The sequence below is a fragment of the Lutra lutra genome, chromosome 13 (assembly GCF_902655055.1).
Source record: "Lutra lutra chromosome 13, mLutLut1.2, whole genome shotgun sequence".
In the NCBI taxonomy this organism is placed as follows: Eukaryota; Metazoa; Chordata; class Mammalia; order Carnivora; family Mustelidae; genus Lutra; species Lutra lutra.
In genome coordinates this window covers 30,928,367-30,949,018 of record NC_062290.1, presented here as the reverse complement: position 1 = coordinate 30,949,018, position 20,652 = coordinate 30,928,367, and the positions used below count along the sequence as shown (strand labels likewise).

The 20,652-nt window shown below is 39.2% G+C and overlaps 1 protein-coding gene across 7 annotated transcripts in view; it reads left to right on the top strand.

Annotated features, from left to right (window-relative positions):
- The window catches only part of SLC35D2 (solute carrier family 35 member D2), a 49,376-nt gene that overhangs the window by 12,890 nt on the left and 15,834 nt on the right, over window positions 1-20,652 (top strand). For 4 of the 7 annotated variants that reach the window (XM_047700428.1, XM_047700430.1, XM_047700425.1 and 1 more), the window contains 5 exons: window positions 3,330-3,397; window positions 12,503-12,574; window positions 13,461-13,529; window positions 18,746-18,848; window positions 20,137-20,229. In XM_047700428.1, coding sequence (XP_047556384.1) covers window positions 3,330-3,397; window positions 12,503-12,574; window positions 13,461-13,529; window positions 18,746-18,848; window positions 20,137-20,229 — 405 coding nt within the window. The remainder of the gene's footprint in view (window positions 1-3,329; window positions 3,398-12,502; window positions 12,575-13,460; window positions 13,530-18,745; window positions 18,849-20,136; window positions 20,230-20,652) is intronic. The other 3 variants (XM_047700431.1, XM_047700427.1, XM_047700429.1) reach the window with 3 other exon arrangements.

The window sequence follows — 20,652 nt, the reverse complement described above, 5'->3', positions numbered from 1 at the left end:
ATGGGTAGAGCATCAATAATCAGGGACATTCACAAAAAGAGAAAAACAAAATATCGAAGTGTAATGAAAGCTATAAACACAATCATAACTGGAAAAATCAGAATATTGTTGGGTTTGCTTATACTTAGTTTATGATACACTATAATTTTAAACATTTTAAAATTGTGAAAATGATCTATATGTAGGGAAAAAGGCATCATTCATGAATGTGTAGTTGCATGAATAATTAGCTGGGCACTCATTACCTAGGTCATGAGATGGGATCACGATTTTCCTTACCCACTATTCTGACTTCTGTGATAATACTTTTCTTGCTTTAGTTGAAATTGTTCTAATATGCATTCCTGAATTAAGTTTTGCTGAGTTAGTTTTGCCATTCTTGAATGTTCTGGGAAGAGAATACTGTTCTGAACATCCTTAGGGTTGGATCTCAATGCACATGTATTAGTCAGCCAGGGCTCCCATAACAGAATACCACAGACTGAGCTTAAACAACAGGAACGAGTTTTCTCACAGTTCTGGTGGCAAAAAAATCCAAGATCAAGGTGTCAACAGAGTTGGTTTCTGGTGAAAGTTCTTTCCTTGGTGTGTAGACCACTGCCATCTTTCTGTGTCCTGATGTGGACTTTACTTTGTATGTGCACACTCCTGGTATCTCCTCTTCTTAGAAGGACCTCGGACCTTGGATTAGGCCCCATCCTTATGATATAACCTTAATTACCTCTTAAAAACCCTATCTCCAAATATAGTCACATGGGGTTAGGGCTTCAAAATATGATTTTTAAAGACAATTTAGCCTAAAATGATACTTGTGGCATGAATTTCTCTTGGAGGCATATCAGGAAGTGGAATGGTTGACTCCTATCCTATGCACATCTGCAACTTGAGTAATTAATGTCAAAGTGTTCTCTGAAGTGGTTGTACCAGTTCACACTGCTGATGAAAGTGCATGAAAGTCCCTGTTGCTCCACATTCTTGCCAATCCTTGATATGTCAGTTGTTTTATTTATTTTTTTACTTTTTTTAACTTTATGCTATTTTAATTACTGTGTGTCAATATGTCAGTCATTTTAAATTGTGCTAATCTAGTGGGTGTATAATGAGTTCTTGGCTTTTATTTGCATTTTTCTTGGTTATCAGTGAGATTTTTCTTTTCTTTCTTTCCTTTTTTTTTTTACTATGTTATGTTATTCTTTCCTTTCTGCATCCCCCATTTTCCACTTTCCTCCTGATTAAAGTACCTCCTTTAGAATGTACTAATGGTCAGCTTAAATTCCCTCAGGTCTTATCTGTAAAAGACGAAGGTTTTCCTTTGCTTTTGAAAGATACTCTTGCCTTCTAACTCAATAGATCTTGGAGTATGCAATTCTGCTGTCTTCTGGCTTCCATTGTTTATCTCTGGGTTTCTGTTCTCACTTAAGTTTTGGCCTGGGGACTCACTATCTCCCCACATACTTTTATGAAGGTTTTAAATTATTTTATGTAGCATTTTTAATTGTTTTCAGTGGGGAGATTAACACAAACAATCTAGCCCACTGTTTCTAAAAACTGGAAGTCAGTATTGTTTTTATTTTGAATTATATATGGAAAGGGGGGCAACTGATTCTTTTCAATGCCTAAGAACTTCTAAAGTTGTAATATCTGAACAGTGCTATTGTTGAGCCAGGGGTAGGCTGCCAACCAGAATGCTGTTAATGAAGAGGGGAAGGTCCTGGATCTGAGGTCCTCTCTTCTTTGTGTCTTCTTTCTTTTTTTTTTTTTTTTAAATTTTATTTATTTATTTATTTGACAGAGAGATCACAAGCAGGCAGAGAGGCAGGCAGAGAGAGAGGAGGAAGCAGGCTCCCTGCTGAGCAGAGAGCCCGATGTGGGGCTCGATCCCAGGACTCCGAGATCATGACCTGAGCCGAAGGCAGCGGCTTAACCCACTGAGCCACCCAGGCGCCCCTGTGTCTTCTTTCTTGAGCAAATCTCCTGATAATAAAATTTTATAATTCTTTTGGGGATAGATGACAATTACTGTTTCAAAATCCTTCAAAGAATATCTTATCCGAGTTACTGCTTAATGTCTTTTTAGTGGAAGAAGAAATGCTGGACTCACCAGGATAACTATGGATTATCACATCAGTCAAAAAGTTCTCAGTTAGTGTGTGACCTTATGAAAGGGTATATGTTTTTCTTTTTTCATTCGTGGAAGACTAGGTCTTCCATTTTGTGTGTTTGTTCAGTATGTTTTGAACAATATTTCTCTTGACAATCAGAAAACAGTTCAGGAGCTCAGAGCTCAGGAAACCTAATTCAAGTACTGCTGGTACATTGTTTAACCTTGGTAGATATGTAATCATTCTAGGCCTTGAAAACAAATAAAGTAACTCCACAGTAATGTGACTGGTAGACACAACTTTTTGAAAGGGTCACCAGCCTTGTGACATTCCAGTGAGATATGAATCTTTGCTGTCATCCAAAAAAGTGCATAATGCATAGATAACAAGTTTGTACACCTTCTCAAGGGGCCATCTGAACCTGAGGCATGAACTATAAATACCCTTCCTCAACTCAGCAATGCAGCCAGGGATCTCCTCTTAAGAGAGGTGCTTGTTGGGTATTCATCCTTTCTGATGGAGGCATAATACTCCATGCCTCCAACAGAAAGGATAAATACCCAACTTTTGCAGCAACATGGATGGGACTGGAAGAGATTATGCTGAGTGAAATAAGTCAAGCAGAGAGAGTCAATTATCATATGGTTTCACTTATTTGTGGAGCATAACAAATAACATGGAGGACAAGGGGAGATGGAGAGGAGAAGGGAGTTGAGGGAAATTGGAAGGGGAGGTGAACCATGAGAGACTATGAACTCTGAAAAACAACCTGAGGGTTTTGAAGAGGTGGGGGGTGGTGGGAGGTTGGGGGAACCAGGTGGCGGGTATTAGGGAGGGCAAGGATTGCATGGTGCACTGGGTGTGGTGCAAAAACAACGAATACTGTTACACTGAAAAGAAATAAAAAATTTAAAAAAAGAAAAAAAAAGAGAGATGCTTGTTCAGAGCCTCCCTTTAGGGAGATAGTCTGCCAATGTTGATAAGGTCAACATTTCCATTTCAACGCAGATCCACTCCACCCCACCATGATTATAGATATCATTGCCCACCTAACTATTTTGGTCACATGGAGAAACTCATGATGTGTTTTAGATTGTGGGAAATTTACAGTTGTTACAGGGAAATAGTCTTGAATGATTTGCTTACTGACAGGAAGTGTCACCATTATGTGAAAGAAAATCGTTATTGGAGTTCTAATCAAATATTCTTCCTTTTTTTTCATGGAAGCTGTTTCCTCTGCCTCTCCTCTACGTTGGAAACCACATAAGTGGATTATCAAGCACAAGTAAATTAAGGTAGAGTGCAGGAGAATGGTTGATGGGAGGTTTTTGACTCATTTATTTCCAGTGGTACAAAGACCAAGTTTGATTTTGAATATACTGCCTGGGCTACATACAGAAGACAATAATATTTACTAATTTAAGAAAACTAAGTGGAGTTTTGAGTTTAATTTGCTTATATTTTTAGGAAACTTAAAAAGCTGATGTTTTTCCTTTTTATTCAAGTCTGAACATAGAATGTGAGATCTGTGGGCATCAAGACAGAGAATATCTGACTTATCCAGGTGGATTTATTTATGTTGTATAACCAATATCCAATACATTTATGTGAATGGTTCTGTGTAACTGGTTTTATCATGGTTTTGTAAAATCAGGAACATCCTATCAGATTTAGTAGGTCAGGTTTGGTCCAGAGAAAAATAAGGGACAGATGTTATTTTTAAGTGTGTTACATACTTCTGAAATTTGCATTTCCATGTGTTTTAGGGTCCTTTGATTAACTACTTTTGTTAAAAGTCACTATAAAAATGGAAATGGAAGTATAGAAAGACCAAGCCACTCTCTACACTGGAAAACTTGGATGCGAGCTGTGTAGCCTAACTAACACATATGAATGCAGGTGTAAATAATGAGAAAATGAAGTTTGTGCAAAGGATGACAGAGATTGAAGAACACCTTGTTAGTTTGGTGAGAGCAACAGGGGGCAGGTAGAAAGTAGACCAGAAAGAGAAGGTCAGATAAAACAGACAACTGAAATCAGACCTGTCATCTTTCCTCTTGTTTGGAAAGGACAGGTTGTGATTATGGAAAACAAAATGTGAAATGTTGGTTGTAGTTATACATTTTAGTTGTTTTTTTCCCTTGTTTGTTTGTTTGTTTCCCTTGTTTATTTGTTTGTTTATTTGTTTCTTTCACTCAGGACAATCAGTTTTCCTTATTTGTCTCAAATTTGTGTTAAAGTGTCTTGTGGTAGGTGCTATCCCTATGTTACCATGTATCCTGTTGGCCTGTCTCTGAGTGAGTGCACCTGCTGCTGACCCTCACACTGAAGGGCTTTGGGGGTCTCTGCTTCCTAGATGAGAGCTGCTTCTTCTTTTTTAAAAAGTGATTTTAGAAACACCCTTATTACAAGTGTTCTAAAATGCTCTACATGCATTGCAGAATGGATATAATTTCTCTTCACCGATATGGCACTCTTCTCGAGTAGCAAGCAAGTAGCAGTGTTAGAAATATCTTTACCACACATGTTCTTTTTTTAAAATTTTTTTTAATTTTTTTATTTTTTTTAAAGATTTTATTTATTTATTTGACAGAGAGATCACAAGCAGGCAGAGAGGCAGGCAGAGAGAGAGGAGGAAGCAGGCTCCCCGCTGAGCAGAGAGCCCGATGCGGGGCTCGATCCCAGGACTCCGAGATCATGACCTGAGCCGAAGGCAGCGGCTTAACCCACTGAGCCACCCAGGCGCCCCACCACACATGTTCTTAAACACTTTCTACGTGCATCTGAAAGAGGGAAGAGGGGGCATGCCTTGGGTGCCATGGGGCTTTCTGGAAAAGAGAAGGAACCAGAAAATGAGACGGAGTAGGAAGAAAGATTGTTTATGCAGGGTATCATGTAATGTGTTCCCCTGTGCCTCATATTTTCCGTAAATGGGTGGTTGGTTCTACTGGTTTGATCATCTTCAGGTTCAGTTTTTCAGGCAAGATCAGTCTATTGGTATGTTGGGTGCTTCCTACTGTATCAAGGAACCACAAAATATTTTAGCCCACTTTTTTTTTTTAAGATTATTTATTTATTTGACAGACAGACAGACAGACAGACACACACACACACACACACACACACACACACACAGCAAGAGGGAACACAAGCAGAGGGAGTGGGAGAGGGAAAAGCAGGCTTTCCGCTGAGCAGGGAGCCCAACACGGGACTCAATCCCAGAACCTTGGGATTGTGACTTGAGCCAAAGGCAGATGATTAACAATTAAGCCACCCAGGTGCCACACCCCACTTTTTAAAAAATAGCTTTTTGAGGTGTGATTGGCATAAAGTAAAGTACATATAATTAAAATGCACATTATGATAAATTTTGACCTATGTATATATATCTGTGAAATCCATCACCACAATATCCATCACCACAACCCACAAAAATTTCCTCAAGTGTCCTACTTATAATGATATTAAGTTGATCAATTCCCCTTTTAATAATTTTAAGAGTTCAGTCTGGTCCCTTCATTAGAAAGTACCCCATCCGTCTTTTACCTAATGGTTTTAACATTCATTGATGATAATTTCCTTGATCCATTATTTCATTACAATTTGCAATATCATGTGTTGTCTAAATTTTAATAAATACAAACTTTCACCATGTCACACAAGAAAGGGAGGATTAAGCTTTATTTATACATGTTCAGAATAATAAATTAGTGTCCTGTCACCTTCAGTGGTGACCAGTGAGTTTTTGTTTATCTTTGTTTTTTTGCTTTTTTTTTTTTTTTTTTTTACAGCTTTATAAACATATATTTTTATCCCCAGGGGTACAGGTCTACGAATCGCCAGGTTTACACACTTCACAGCACTCACCATAGCACATACCCTCTCCAATATCCATAACCCCACCCCCCTCTCCCAACCCCCTCCACCCATCAACCCTCAGTTTGTTTTGTGAGATTAAGAGTCACTTATGGTTTGTCTCCCTCCCAATCCCATCTTGTTTCATTTACTCTTCTCCTACCCCCTCAACCCCCCATGTTGCATCTCCTCTCCCTCATATCAGGGAGATCATATGATAGTTGTCTTTCTCCGATTGACTTATTTCGCTAAGCATGATACCCTCTAGTTCCATCCACGTCGTCGCAAATGGCAAGATTTCATTTCTTTTGATGGCTGCATAGTATTCCATTGTGTATATATACCACATCTTCTTTATCCATTCGTCTGTTGATGGACATCTAGGTTCTTTCCATAGTTTGGCTATTGTAGACATTGCTGCTATAAACATTCGGGTGCACGTGCCCCTTCGGATCACTACGTTTGTATCTTTAGGGTAAATACCCAGCAGTGCAATTGCAGGGTCATAGGGTAGTTCTATTTTCAACATTTTGAGGCACCTCCATGCTGTTTTCCAGAGTGGTTGCACCAGCTTGCATTCCCACCAACAGTGTAGGAGGGTTCCCCTTTCTCCGCATCCTCGCCAGCATCTGTCATTTCCTGACTTGTTAATTTTAGCCATTCTGACTGGTGTGAGGTGATATCTCATGGTGGTTTTGATTTGTATTTCCCTGATGCCGAGTGATATGGAGCACTTTTTCATGTGTCTGTTGGCCATCTGGATGTCTTCTTTGCAGAAATGTCTGTTCATGTCCTCTGCCCATTTCTTGATTGGATTATTTGTTCTTTGGGTGTTGAGTTTGCTAAGTTCTTTATAGATTTTGGACACTAGCCCTTTATCTGATATGTCATTTTGCTATCATTATAAACTCATGAATTTTCATTTATTTGATAGAAATTTTTTGTCAGATATGTGTTTTGCAAATATTTTCTCTCAGTCAGTAGTTGGTCTTTTCATTCTCTTAATACTGTCTTTCAGAGCAGAAGTTTTAAATTTTAATGAAGTTCCATATCAATTTTTTCTCTCATGGATCATGCTTTTGGTATTGTTTTTGTTTGTTTGCTTTAAGATTTTATTTATTTATTCAACAGAGAGAGAGAGAGAGAGAGCACAAGCAGGGGGAGTGGCAGGCAGAAGGAGATGCAGACTCCCTGCTGAGCAGGGAGCCTGATGTGAAACTTGATCACAGGACCCTGGGATCATGACCCGAGCTGAAGGCAGAGGCCTAACCAACTGAGCCACCTGGATTCCCTGTGCTTTTGGTATTGTTTTTAAGAACTCGTTGCCAAGCGGCGCCTGGGTGGCTCACTCAGTTAAGTGTCTGACTCTTGATTTCGGCTTAGGTCATGATCTCAGGGTTTTGAGATTGAGCCCTATGTCAGGCTCCATGCTCAAAGGGGTGTCTGCTTGGGATTCCCCCTCTTCCTCTGCCTCTCCCCACCTCCCTCTATTAAAAGAAAAAGTTATATATATATATATATATATATATATATATATATATATATATATATACATATATATGTATATATGAAAGTTCATTGTCAAGGGGTGCCTCATTGGCTCAGTCAATAAAGCGTGAGACTCTTGAACTTAGGGTTGTAATTTGAGCCCCATATTGGGTATAGAGATTACTTTAAAAAAAGTTACAAAAAATAAAAATAAAAACTCATTGCTGAAACCAACATCACCTAGATTTTCTCCTATGCTATGCTATCTTCCAGGAACTTAATAGTTTGCATTTTACATTTAAATATATGGCCTGTTTTGATTTTATTTGTGAAAGGTATAGGGTCTATCTGGATTCTGTTTTTTTACATGTCGGTGTCTAGTTGTTTTAGCATCATTTGTTGAAAAGATCTTCCTTTCTCCATTGAATTATGTTTGCTCCTTTGTCAAAGATGAGTTGATTATATTTGTGGAGGCTTATTTCTGGGCTCTCTAGTCTGTTCACTTCATCTATTTCATTACTTGATATTTCAAGTCATTTTATAAATAATTCTTTTGATATTCACATTATCCCATCTCGGGCCAATGGGAGCCCCTTTGAGCAGGCTTTTATGTTCTAGGCCCCCAGTAATCTGATTACTTCCTTGCTGTTTGGCACATGATGTCCCAGGCTTACCTTGGAGTTTTCCTGCCATTTCTCCAAGGATCCCCTGGTTAATTTAATGTTAAAGGTTATGTTGAGGCAACAGTCTGGGTGCTATATATATTGTGAAGGAACAACACTGTTGTTCCAACACTGTTTCCTGATGATTAACATGTGGAATGTGCGACAAAGATGACTTCATGGTTTTTGGAAGAATGGGATTACCATTGATTGGATCTATGCCTAGGAGGATTTCTGGTCATTAGGCAGTTCTCTGTTTAAATATTTTCAGGAATTGTCAAACTGTTTCCCAAGGTGGTTACACCAACTTACAGTCCCACCAGCAGTGTAAGAAGGCTACAGCTTCTCTACATTCTTGCCAAATTTGTTATTGTCTATCTTTTGGGTTATGGTTCTTCTAGTAGTTGTAAAGTAGTATCTTGTTGTGGTTTTGATTACATTTCTCTGATGGCTAATGATGCGAAGCATCTTTTCATGTGCTTATTAGAGATCTATACATATAGATATGTATCTGTATCTATCTATATATCTATATATATCTATTCAAATCTTCTGCCTATTTTAATAGGGTTATTCATCTTTTTAAGTACTGTCTTCTTTATATTTTATATACATAGGTGCCTTATCTGTATGATTGCAAAGTTTTCTCTTATTTTGCGGGCTTTTACTCTCTAAATGGTATACTTTAAAGCAAAAGTTTTAAGTTTTTCAAAATTTAACAAAGTAAAATATACATAACGTATAATTTATCATTTTAACCAATTTTTTAAAAAGATTTTATTTATTTATTTATTTGACAGAGAGAGAGGGATCACAAGTAGGCAGAGAGACAGGCAGAGAGAGAGGGAGCAGCAGGCTCCCTGCCGAGCAGAGAATCCGATGTGGGGCTCAATCCCAGGACCCTGAGATCATGACCCGAGCTGAGGGCAGAGTCTTAACCCACTGAGCCACAGAGCCGCCCCTGTTTTAACCATTTTTATGTGTACATTTCATTGACATTCAGTATATTAGAATCAGTGATGGGCAACCATCTCCACTATTTCTAGAACTTTTGCATCATCTTAAACTGAAGCTCTGTACCCATTAAATAGTAACTCCCCCATTTTCCCAGGCTCCCAGCCACTGGTAACCTCTATTTTACATTCTTTCTCTATGAATTTGCCTACTGTAGATATTTCATACAAGTGAAATCATACAATCTTTGTCCTTTTAAATTATGAATTTTTTTCAATGAGCATAATGTTACCAAGGTTTATCCATGTTGTAACATGTATCAGAATTTTATTCCTTTTTTCTTTTAAAGTAAACTCTAAGTCCAGTGTGGGACTCAAACTCACAACCCCAGATCAAGAGTGCTCTACTGACTGAGCCAGCTAGGCACCTCTGTTCCTTTTTTTTGTTTTTTTTTTTGTTGTTGTTTTGTTTTGTTTTTGTTTAAGCTAAATAATATTCTATTGTTTGTATGTATCACCTTTGATTATCCATTATTCAAAATTGAAAATTTTGATGGAGCTAATTTAACAATTTTTTCTTTTGCTGCTTGTGCTTTTGGTATTGTATCTTAGAAGACCTTGCCTCATCCAAGGTCATGAAGATTTACCCCTATGTTTTCTTCTAAGATTTTAATAATTTTAGTTCCTATTGGAAGTCTCCTACAAAGACTTTAGGTCTTTGATACATTGTGAGATCAATTCCTGTATGTGGTTTGAGGAAGGGGTCCATATTCCTTCTTTTGCATGTGGGTGGATAGTCAGTTGTTCCAGTACCATTTTTTTGAAAAGATATTTCTTTCTCCATTGTATTGTCTTGGCACCCTTCTTGAAAATGAATTGACCATAATTGTATGGATTTATTTCTCGATTATTTAAAAAATTTCTTGATTCTTAATCCTATTCATTTGATTATATTTCTGTACTGATTATGGTAGCTTTGTAGTAAGTTTTGAAATTGGGTCCACAAACTTTGTTCTTCTTTTTCAAGATTGTTTTGGCTTTCTGGTTTCTTTGTATTACCATATTAATTTTAGAATCAGCTTGTCAGTTTCTGGGGGGAAAAGCCAACTGACATTTTGACAAGGATTCTGTTGGCTCTATAGATCTATTTCAGGGAGTATTTCCATTTTAATAATGTTAAGCCTACTGATCCAGAAACATGAAGTATCTTTCCATTCATGCTTCTTTAATATTCTAACAATATTTTGTAGTTTTTAGTATACAAGTCTTATACTTCTTTTCTTAAATTTATTCCTAAGAATTGTGTTCTTTTTCATGTTATCTTTAACAGAATTGTTTTAATTTCCTTTTTGGATTGCTCATTGCTAGTGTATAGAAGTATAACTGATGTGGGACGCCTGCATGGCTCTGTCAGTTAATTGGCTGCCTTTGGCTCAGGTCATGATCCCAGGGTCCTGGGATCGAGTCCTGCATTGGGCTCCTTGCTCATCAGGGAGCCTGCTTCTCTCTCTCCCTCTGCCTGCCACTCTGCCTGCTTGCGTTCTCTCTCTCTCTCTCTCTGTCAAATAAATACAGAAAATCTTAAAAAAAAAAAAAAAGAAGTATAACTTATGTTTATATATTCAATTTTTTCCCTGTACTCTTGCTTAACTATTAGCCCAGATATCTCTTTAGTGGATTACTCAGGGTTTTCTATATATGTCATCTGCAAATAGAGATAACTTCATTTCTTTCTTTCCAAACAGTATGCCTTTTTCCCCCTCCAGCTGAGTTGCCCCTTTTAGAATCTCAAGTACTTTTTGAATTGATGTGGTGTTGAGAGCAAGCATTATGGTCTTATTACTGATCTTAGGGGGGAAACATTCAGTTTTTCATCATTAATATACCTTACTTGCTTTTAAAAGACATCATGTAAAAATACTTTTTGGAATTAATTGACTTTTGGCTTACTTTGAAAAAGGCAGTTCTAACCAGTCTCATAAGTTACAAAGTTCCTGAAAATTCTTTCTGTACCTGCTCTCTTTTTGTGGGATCACTGATCACATGCAACCCCTCCTCAAGTCTGGTCAGGAGGAGCTGGCCACTGTCCTTGTGGCTCTGGTTCTGACTTTCCTTCTCTAGGTCTCCATCTTCTCAGAGTCACATCTGGAAGCAGATGAAAGTGGGCTGTTCCAGCCCAGGCAGTTTGTTGGCTATGCACTGAGCTGTGTCTTAGAATCTCTGGGTTTTGACAGCCAGTGAAATGTTCTTAAATATTTTTAAAAGGTAGTGAATATATCTTCATTACCTAATGTTTTTTGGGAAAAATAACCCATAATTTTATTCTCTAACATACTATTTAGTTTATTTTTTTAAAAGATTTTATTTATTTATTTGAGGAGGGGGAAAGGCACAGAGGGAGAGTGAGAGGGAGAAGCAGACTCCCCGATGAGTGAAGAGCCTGATGTGGGGCTCGACCCCAGGACCCCAGGATCACGACCTGAGTGGAAGGCAGATGCTTAACTCACTAAGCCACCCAGGCACCCTTAGCATACTATTTTATTTTTTTTAAAGATTTTATTTATTTATTTGACACACAGAGAGAGAGATCACAAGTAGGCAGAGAGGCAGGCAGAGAAAGAGAGGGAAGCAGGCTCCCTGCTGAAGAGAGAGCCCGATGCGGGCCTCAATTCCAGGACTCTGAGACCATGACCTGAGCCGAAGGCAGAGGCTCAACCCACTGAGCCACCCAGGCACCCAACATACTATTTTAAACATCTATTTCAGTCTTTTCCCATATGGTGGACTGCATCTTGTTTTAGTAGTAGACTCTATGTAGTTTTGTGCCCTCTTTATTTAATATTAATTTTCTAATAGTAACATAAAGTTTTATGTTATAGAGTTAACACATAATGTTCCCTCAGGTAGATTTATCATATATTTTTTTTAATCATTGTCTTGTGTGACTTTTAAGTTGTTTCTGATGTTTTCCCCAAAGATATTATTGCAGTGAACACATTTGTGCACGTGGTTTTTTCCTCTTTAGTATTATTACTTCAGGGTAAGTGTCCCAACAAGAAATAATTAGGTCCAAGGTTAGCAGAACTTAATGACTATTGATACATTGTTCCAACTCGATTTGCTGAAGGGTGTGTTGGTTTACATCGCATACAATCTTTTAGCATGGTCTTTGTAGTTTTAGCACAATCTTTTCAGTAGATGGGTTGCACGATTTTTAAAAATTGTTAAGTGAAAATAATTGCTAATAAGTGAAAGTGGCATGAAACTATTAAATCTCCATTTCTTATTATTATTTAATGTGATTTGTTAATGGTATAGGTGAGAATTAAGGTTAATTTCTATGTTTAATTTGGAAAGTTAGTGAGCTTAATTAAAAATGTAAAACATGTTAAAAAAAATACATGGCATCTGATGTTATTATATTTGAATCTTTTCCCAACAGCTTGCCGATGTTCACCGTGCTCAGGAAATTTACCATTCCACTCACTTTACTCCTGGAAACCATCATACTTGGGTGATTCTTGTTTTTCCTCTATTCCTCTTGTGTCCTTTCCCCTCATCCCACATTATTTTTATGTAGCAAATTCTCAACATCTAGTTATTTTTCCAAATAGTTGTTTTGAATTGCTAGTAGCAATAACTTAGGGCCCCATGGTTTATTCACTTAAAAGCATCTCCTGTTTCCATGATTCCTTAAGAACATAATGTGTGATTTTTTTACATCATAATTTTATATTAGATTAATAATATGTGTTTATGATAGAAAATTATTTTAAAAATGCAAGAACCTCAAAACAGATGTAAATATGTTTCCTGAATCAGATGGAATGTACACTGATTTTGGAATACAGAGGAAAAATTGTCTGTGTATACATACAGGATAGAAATGCAGGAAATCCCAGAAATCCATTCTGATATAGTGATGGTGATGTAACATAGGAATAAATTAATTTTTTATAATGTTGGTTTAAAAATCTCTCATAAAGACACTCAGGCTGGTATCTAAAAAGGTGAGTCTTAGTTTTGCTGGGAAGATTATTTAGCAATGAAATTTGGATGATGGCCCAGTGTTCTAAATCCTACTGTTGAATTTTATCCTAATCTTTGGATGCTTGATAGAAGACCAATTAGAACTGCCAGCAGGGACTCTTCTGCATTTTGTCACAGCATCTTTCCAATGAGAACAGAGAAATACATTTATAATTAGATTAGACAGCTGCTTAAGAAATACATTTGATCTAATTTATTAATCCACTTACAGGTGCTTACAGTGCTTTCTCTAGGTAAAGTGATGTCCATTAGATTTTAGCCATAAGACTGTGAACAATGTCTTTTTTCAGTTCAAGAGTCATAATCCATGTTTTTTCCTGTCTTACTCCTTCTCTTCTCTATCCATCTAGGAAACAGTATTCCTTGAGCATCATCGTCAGTGTTTTTACCATTGTGCTTGGTGCTTTCATAGCAGCTGGGTAAGACTTTGGACTGTTTCTGCTCAATAACTTCTTTGTGCCTTTGACAATAGGCCCGGCCCCACTCTCATTTTCCATTCTCCATCTGGCTGCAGTTGAATTGAGCAGCCAAGAGACAAGTCTGTTGATGTCGGTGGGTTCCCCATGTGTTCCTGTGAAAGTCAGACTGGGTTCCAACTTGGCCAGAACATTTCTGAGAACATGTAAAGGGAACATTAGAAGATATGAATACAGCTTTTCTCCCTAAAAAGGAGTAAACTATTTGCTATTATTACTGAATGTTTGTCTTTAATACAGAAATTCACTTGAAGAGTTCTTGGGCATCTGGTCAAGAATAACAGCTTTATAAAGCCCTTGCAGGCTGATTTGTTTTGTCACCTGTGATGCCTTAGCAGTCTGTTTCCAAGGGTGACATGCTCTCATTAAATGTATTTGCATATTTGGGACATGAGCCAATACCAGTGTATGACTAAGTGGATCCTTGAACAACACAGGGATTAAGGGCACCAACACCCTCTCCCCCGCTACATAGTGGAAAATCCGAGTTTAACTTTTCACTCCCTAAAAACTTCAGTACTGATAGCCTATTGTTGACTGGAAGCCTTACACAGATAAATGGACCAGTACAGTTCAAACCTCTGTTGTTCAGGGTCAGCTAGAGTGTCTTATTCATTAATATGCAAGAGCAGGAATGTGGACTTCCAGGTTTGCAGTTGCAAGCAGACACTCAGACTCCTGGCTTTTCAGCCTAGTGGTTAAAGCATGTGTGCAGTTATATTCTGTGGGTCCAGAACTTAGCCTGGCTCTTGTCACCTGTTTCTCAGCCCCTCTCTGCCTCAATTTTACTCATCTGTAAGGTAAAGAATGTAATAGAAAAGAAAAACCTGCCTGAGTGAAGGGAAGAATGCAAAGATTGGATGAATTTCAGTTAAACTAGTTTCCTTAATTGATTTATTTGGATGATACTTACTCTCTGGGGGCACCTGGGCACCTGGGCAGCTCAGTTGGTTAAGCATCCAATTCTCGATTTTGGCTTAGGTCATGATCTCAGGGTCCTTAGATTGAGACCCGCATCTGACTCCATGCTCAGCATGGAGTCTGCTTGTCCCTCTCCCTACCCCTGTTCTCTCTCTTTCTCTCTCTCAAATAAATAAATAAAATCTTAAAAAAAATAATAAAAGTTCTGGATCACAAATTGCAAAATAAATAAGGGTGTGGATATTCTCTTCTAGTCTCTTCACTTACTAGATGTATAAGTAGGCCAGGCTATTTAACTTCCCTGCACCCCAGTTATTTCAACTATAAAATGGAGATTAGAATGGACCCACCTGAATGCAAGCTGGTGTGGCCACTCTGGAGAACAGTATGGAGGTTCCTCAAAAACTGAAAATAGAGCTACTGTACGACCCAGCAATTGTACTACGGGGTATTTACCCTAAAGATACAAATGTAGTGATCTGAAGGGGCACTTGCACCACAGTGCTTATAGCAGCAATGTCCACAGTAGACAAACTATGGAAAGAGCCCAGATGTCCATCAACAGATGAATGGCTAAAGAAGATGTGGTTCATATACACGATGGAATACTATGCAGCCATCAAGAGAAATGAAATCTTGCCATTTGCAATGATGTGGATGGAACTAGAGGGTGTTAGGCTAAGCAAAATAAGTCAGTCAGAGAAAGACAATTATGATATGATCTCACTGATGAGGAATTTGAGAAACAAGACAGAGGATCATAGGGGAAGGGAGGGAAAAATGAAATAAGATGAGAAACCAGGGAGGGAGACAAACCATGAGAGACTCTTAATCTCAGGAAACAAACTGAAGGTTGCTGGGGGGTGGAGGGGGAGGGATGGGGCGGCTGGGGGATGGGCATTGGGGAGAGTATGTGCTATGGTGAGTGCTGTGAATTGTGTAAGCTGATGAATCAAAGACCTGTACCCCTGAAACAAATAATACATTAGATGTTAAATAAAAAAAAAAGAATAGACCCACTTAATAGGATCTTTGTGTGAATCAAATGGCATAACAATAAAGTGGGGTTTATACACTAGTATGTGGCCAAAATCATGTTGAGTGTTTACTGTCAGGTGTAGATTTAGCTATGGTGGGGGGGTGGGGGGATCCAGCAGTTAACAAAACAGACAGGAATCCTTGCTTTCGAGGAGCTTCCTTTCTAGTTGGTGGGGACAGACAGTAAGCAAAAGAAACAGATTAGAAAACAGGGCATGCCAGATGGTGACAGATAATGAGGATTTTTTTTAAATTTTATTTTACATGTGTTAGTTTCTTGCCTACACCACAGTTTGTTATTTATGGTTTTGTTGGTAACGTCCTCCTTCTCAGTCCTGGCAGTGGCTGAGTTGACCCCCCCTGCGAGCTGGCCCCTGGTTTGAGCACTATTTCCGGCCTCTGGTTGGAGCCAGCATGGACAGGAAATGGCAGCACTGAGAGCCTATTGTAGTCTTGAAGTTTTGTTCCAAGAAAGTCCTAGGAGCAAAGGAGCTAAAAGAGGGAGGTGCTCTGTTGAAAGCACCCTTCTCTCACAGTGCCTTGGGGTGTCCCCTGGGCAGCCTCTCTTTAATTAAGTTCCTTTGAGCTCAATTTGGAAACTATTGACTTTGAGGCAGTTGTATACTTTTCCAAAAGAATGGTTTATAGAAATGTCTGGAAGGCTTTGGTGAGAAATGGCACTTTAGATGCTGTCTCTGGAGGCATATTTCCAGCCCCAGTGAATGGAAATTCAGCTCATAGTTACCACATATGATATTCTAATGAGCTGCAAGGGTAAATAGTGTTTTCAGAGCATTGCATTTCCCCCCAAGAGCTAGCTTGGAGCAGCACTTCTCGACGTTTCCCTTCTTTAGCACCCAGAGAATGGATACTCTCTGGGTGGGTGACAAGCACCCTTCGCTGAAGGCCGGCCATCACCCCACCCTTCTCTCCTCTCATTAAGATCTTCTTACCCAAATGCAAATTACTGTAGAGCTGATTCAGTCAAATGGGCCAGTTTATGCTGCTGTAACACACAGCTCCCACATTTACACACCGAATATATTCTGCTCACACTGCATACTCAGACCAAAGTTAGTTACACGGGGAGGGGTGGGGGGGGGTGCTCTGCTCATCGTAGTTTCTTAGGGACCAAGGCTGATGAAACCCCTGCCTCAAAAGGGACTTCCTTCCTCACCCAGGAGGGAAGAAGGCATGTGGGGAATCATGTGTTGGCTTTTCAGACTTTTGCTTGGAACTGCCATGTGTTACCTCCTCTTACATTTTACTTGCCAGACAAGTCACATGGCCAGAAAAAGTCAAAATATTATTTCTGAAAACAGCCCTAAATGACAACTACAAGGGTTAACCATGAATCTGCTCTCATGTATTAAGCAAGCAAATTGTTTTCAAACTTCTGTGCTTTTACCAGTGGCCTGAATGAGTGGTGTTGGGGACGTGTAGCCCCTGGAGTAGGAGACCTGAGAACTCTGGGAATTTCCCTCAGGCTCTCCAAGGAAGTGAGCGACACCTTTCCACTCCCCTAGGATCCTGAGTTTTTTGTTTTTTTTTTAATCCATTCAAATCTTTGCCATTTTATGCAACAGCAGACTCTTCTTAACACAGAGCCAAATGTGGGTAGGCGTGAGATTTGGAAGACCCTTATTTGAGAGATTCTATTTTTTGTGATTGAGCCAGAGAATTCTGATTTATGATGATCTAAAATTAATTTGCATTCTCACAAATATATTTGTAGTTAATAGTACCAGCAGAAGCCTTGAATAAATCTGGTTTAATTTGGATTCAGATTTTGATGATATTTTTGCCACTTTCCCCCCTTCTCTTTGGTTATAAATAGTCTTTAAAAATTTATTTTTTTTAATTTTGCAGGGATCAGGATATGCCACTCCAAAATAGGCCAGTAAAGCATAAACATTATTTTGAGCTGAAGGCAATTAATTGAGAATCAACAGATGTAGAAAGAATTCTCTGTCTTCCCCTTTCCTGGCTAAAAGCAGACCATAAATTTCCTTTTGTAAGAGTGGTCCGCCCTACTCCCTCCACCCTGAACCCTGCACCAGGAATAGGAAAGCAGCTCTTATTACTGGTGATGGAGAATCAGTACCAAGAGGAGTCTGCATAAATAACCCTTACTACAATAATCCTCCTCTTCAATTAGTTTCCCCTAAGTTTCCTAGTCTTCATTCCATAATTTATTTGTTCCTTGGAATCCAAACTTCTTCATTTTTAAAATGATATGTAAGCCCCAGAGTCTCACTACTTATTTGAGATTTATTTTTTGTGAACTCCTTTACATGTAAAATATTTAATAAAAGTTGTATTCCTTTTCTCTTGTTAACCTACTGTCAGTCAAATTTGCAGGCTCCAGTCACTGAACCTGAGAGTGTAGAGGAAGCCCTTTTGATGCTAAGTATTTCTGAATTATGACATGGCTCTCATACTGTAAGACCAAGTGTGGTAGATTAGTCACCTCAGGGCTCAGCTGTTCTCTCTGTCCTCCCTGAGCCATTTTTATACTAGTCCTCCCTGAACATTTTTATGTCCTCCCTGAACATTTTTTTACTAGTATTATTTATATAAAATGGAAATTGAAGAGAAGATGGTTCAAAAGGATGGGGAGAAGGGAGTCTTAGAGGAGTTGCGGAGAAGGAATGGATCCCTGCCTTGTTTTATCATTGGACAAGATGTGATGGGTACCCAGTCATCACGGTGGGTGATGTGACCAGCTGGGTATCAGATGGAGGTGTCAGTTCCTCATTCGACCCCTCTTGCCCCAGTAACTGCCCAGCTGTCCCCACAGGGCTGTACGGGGAGATGGCCCTGTTTATTATAATAAGCAAAGCCACTGGGTGGGTTGGGCAAATCACTCCCTTTAGAAAAGGAGGGCATCACCAATGATTATGCCAGTTGATTGTTAGTGAAAGAAAGACCTTTGCCGTTGAAGGAAGATGGTTAATGTCCCTTTGGTGTTAAGCCATTCATGATTAAATTGAAGCCACCTGATGGCCTGGTTTTGTTTTGTCTGGAGGCAGAGCAGAGGAATTAACCACAGAGGGGGAAAATATGCCAGAGGAAAAAAAAAGGTAGTTACCAGCATCACAAGTGGATTTGATTAGGGAAAGATAAAACAGGCAGGCTTTGAAGGCCAAGCTGTGTGAGTTTCTGAATAATCATCCTCCTTTTTGTGTTCTTCCTTCCAGTTCTGACCTCGCCTTTAACTTGGAAGGCTATATTTTTGTATTCCTGAATGATATCTTCACAGCAGCAAATGGAGTTTATACCAAACAGAAAATGGACCCCAAGGTACCAGACCTTCGCTCCTGTGGTTTTTAGGCTTTGTCATCTGGCCCCTGAAATTGCATGAAAAAAGAAATGAATTTGTAAAGTTGGCATGTAATTTAATTTACATGGTATGCTTTATAAATCACTGATTTCTTTTCAGTTATCCTGTCTGTATACGTTCTTGTTACCCCTGACCCTACAAAGTTTTGGGTGAAAATCAGATAGGGAGGGAAAAGATACCACTATTTTCGAGGCAGAGTCAGAATATGTAAAGAGGGGATTATTTTGAAAGGCAAAATAAACTTAAAAGTTTTTTGCTGTCCTCCTCAGTGAGCAAGGCAAAGTCGCGGTATTCTGAAGCAACCCCAGTTTGGGAGCCTGAAGACGTGGGTGACATAAGTTTTCCTGGTCTCTGTGACTTGGACACTTAACTCCTCCAGACTTCAGATTCTTCTGTGGCATGGCCATTGTATCTGGTCCTGGCCAGGGAGAAGTGCCTCTCCTGATCAGCCGTTGAGCAGTCCCCCAGAGACTGGTGGGCAGATGAGCCTGCTTGCCCGGGCTGCCCCCCTGCCAAGGCCCCTCGTGCTTCCCCCGCCCCAGCTGTTCCAGGAACCCTGGAGGATGAGCCAGGCATATGTTGCCTTGTTTCAAGTTCTTTGTGTTGAGTGAGGGAGTTTGCTCAGAAGGACAGACTTGTTTCTACGAGCTGTTTTTTTTCTGCATGGCCCTTTGTTTTTTTTTTTAACCGGTGGCAATTTTACACAAACAGGTTTGTTGCCTCTTGAGGGTCCCAATAGGTCACCCTTTATGAGAAATGGTGGAGAAGGGGTGTAGCAACTTTGATGAAAAGTAAATTTATGCAAGATTAGAAAAGGAGATACCTGGTGTTTTAACACTGCTGCCTCTTGACAGAAAGAGCAGATGTTTTTAAGAAGTTCTGTTTATATTAACACTTTCAATGTTCTTTATTTTGTTCCAGATTTCCCATTCTGAATACAATACTTAGAAAAAAGAAACAAAATCGGAATGGTAGAGATGGGTGGGACCTCGGAGGCCCTCCATTTTTATCTGTCATTTTTGTATAAAATAAATGTTTATTTTGCTATCATGATGTACTTGAAGTGAAGCCTTTTACATTAGGAATTTGCTAAAAAAAAAAAAAAAAAAAAAATTTGCTGAAAATATTCCAACACAGAGTTGGTCTGAATAGATTTTTAACTCTGCATAAATACATAATTGTGTAAATGGCTCCAGGAAATCTGATGCTTTGTATTTCTAAAATTGAGTGTTTCCTTTGCTTTTGTAGGAGTTGGGGAAATATGGACTGCTTTTCTACAATGCCTGCTTCATGATTATACCAACTCTTATCATTAGTGTCTCTACCGGAGACCTTCAACAGGTAAGCTGAGGATGGTCATCGCAGTCCAACTGAGCAGTCTTTTAGAGTCTTTTTTTTTTTTTTAAAGATTTTATTTATTTATTTGACAGACAGAAATCACAAGTAGTCAGAGGAGTAGGTAGAGAGAGAGGAAGGGAAGCAGGCTCGCTGCTGAGCAGAGAGCCCGACGCAGGACTTGATCCCAGGACCCTGGGATCATGACCTGAGCCGAAGGCAGAGGCCCTAACCCACTGAGCCACCCAGGTGCCCCTCTTAAAGTCTTAATAGTTAACTTCTGGCACTCACTGCAGGGAAGTGTGTAATGGTGGTAAGTAGGATGAGCAGGAGGGTCCCTGAAAGCGAGACCTGTGATATCCCCAGCAGCAAGCACCTTTGGCACAATCGCTTCTTTGGTGTTTATCTTCAGACACATGGGAAGCAGCA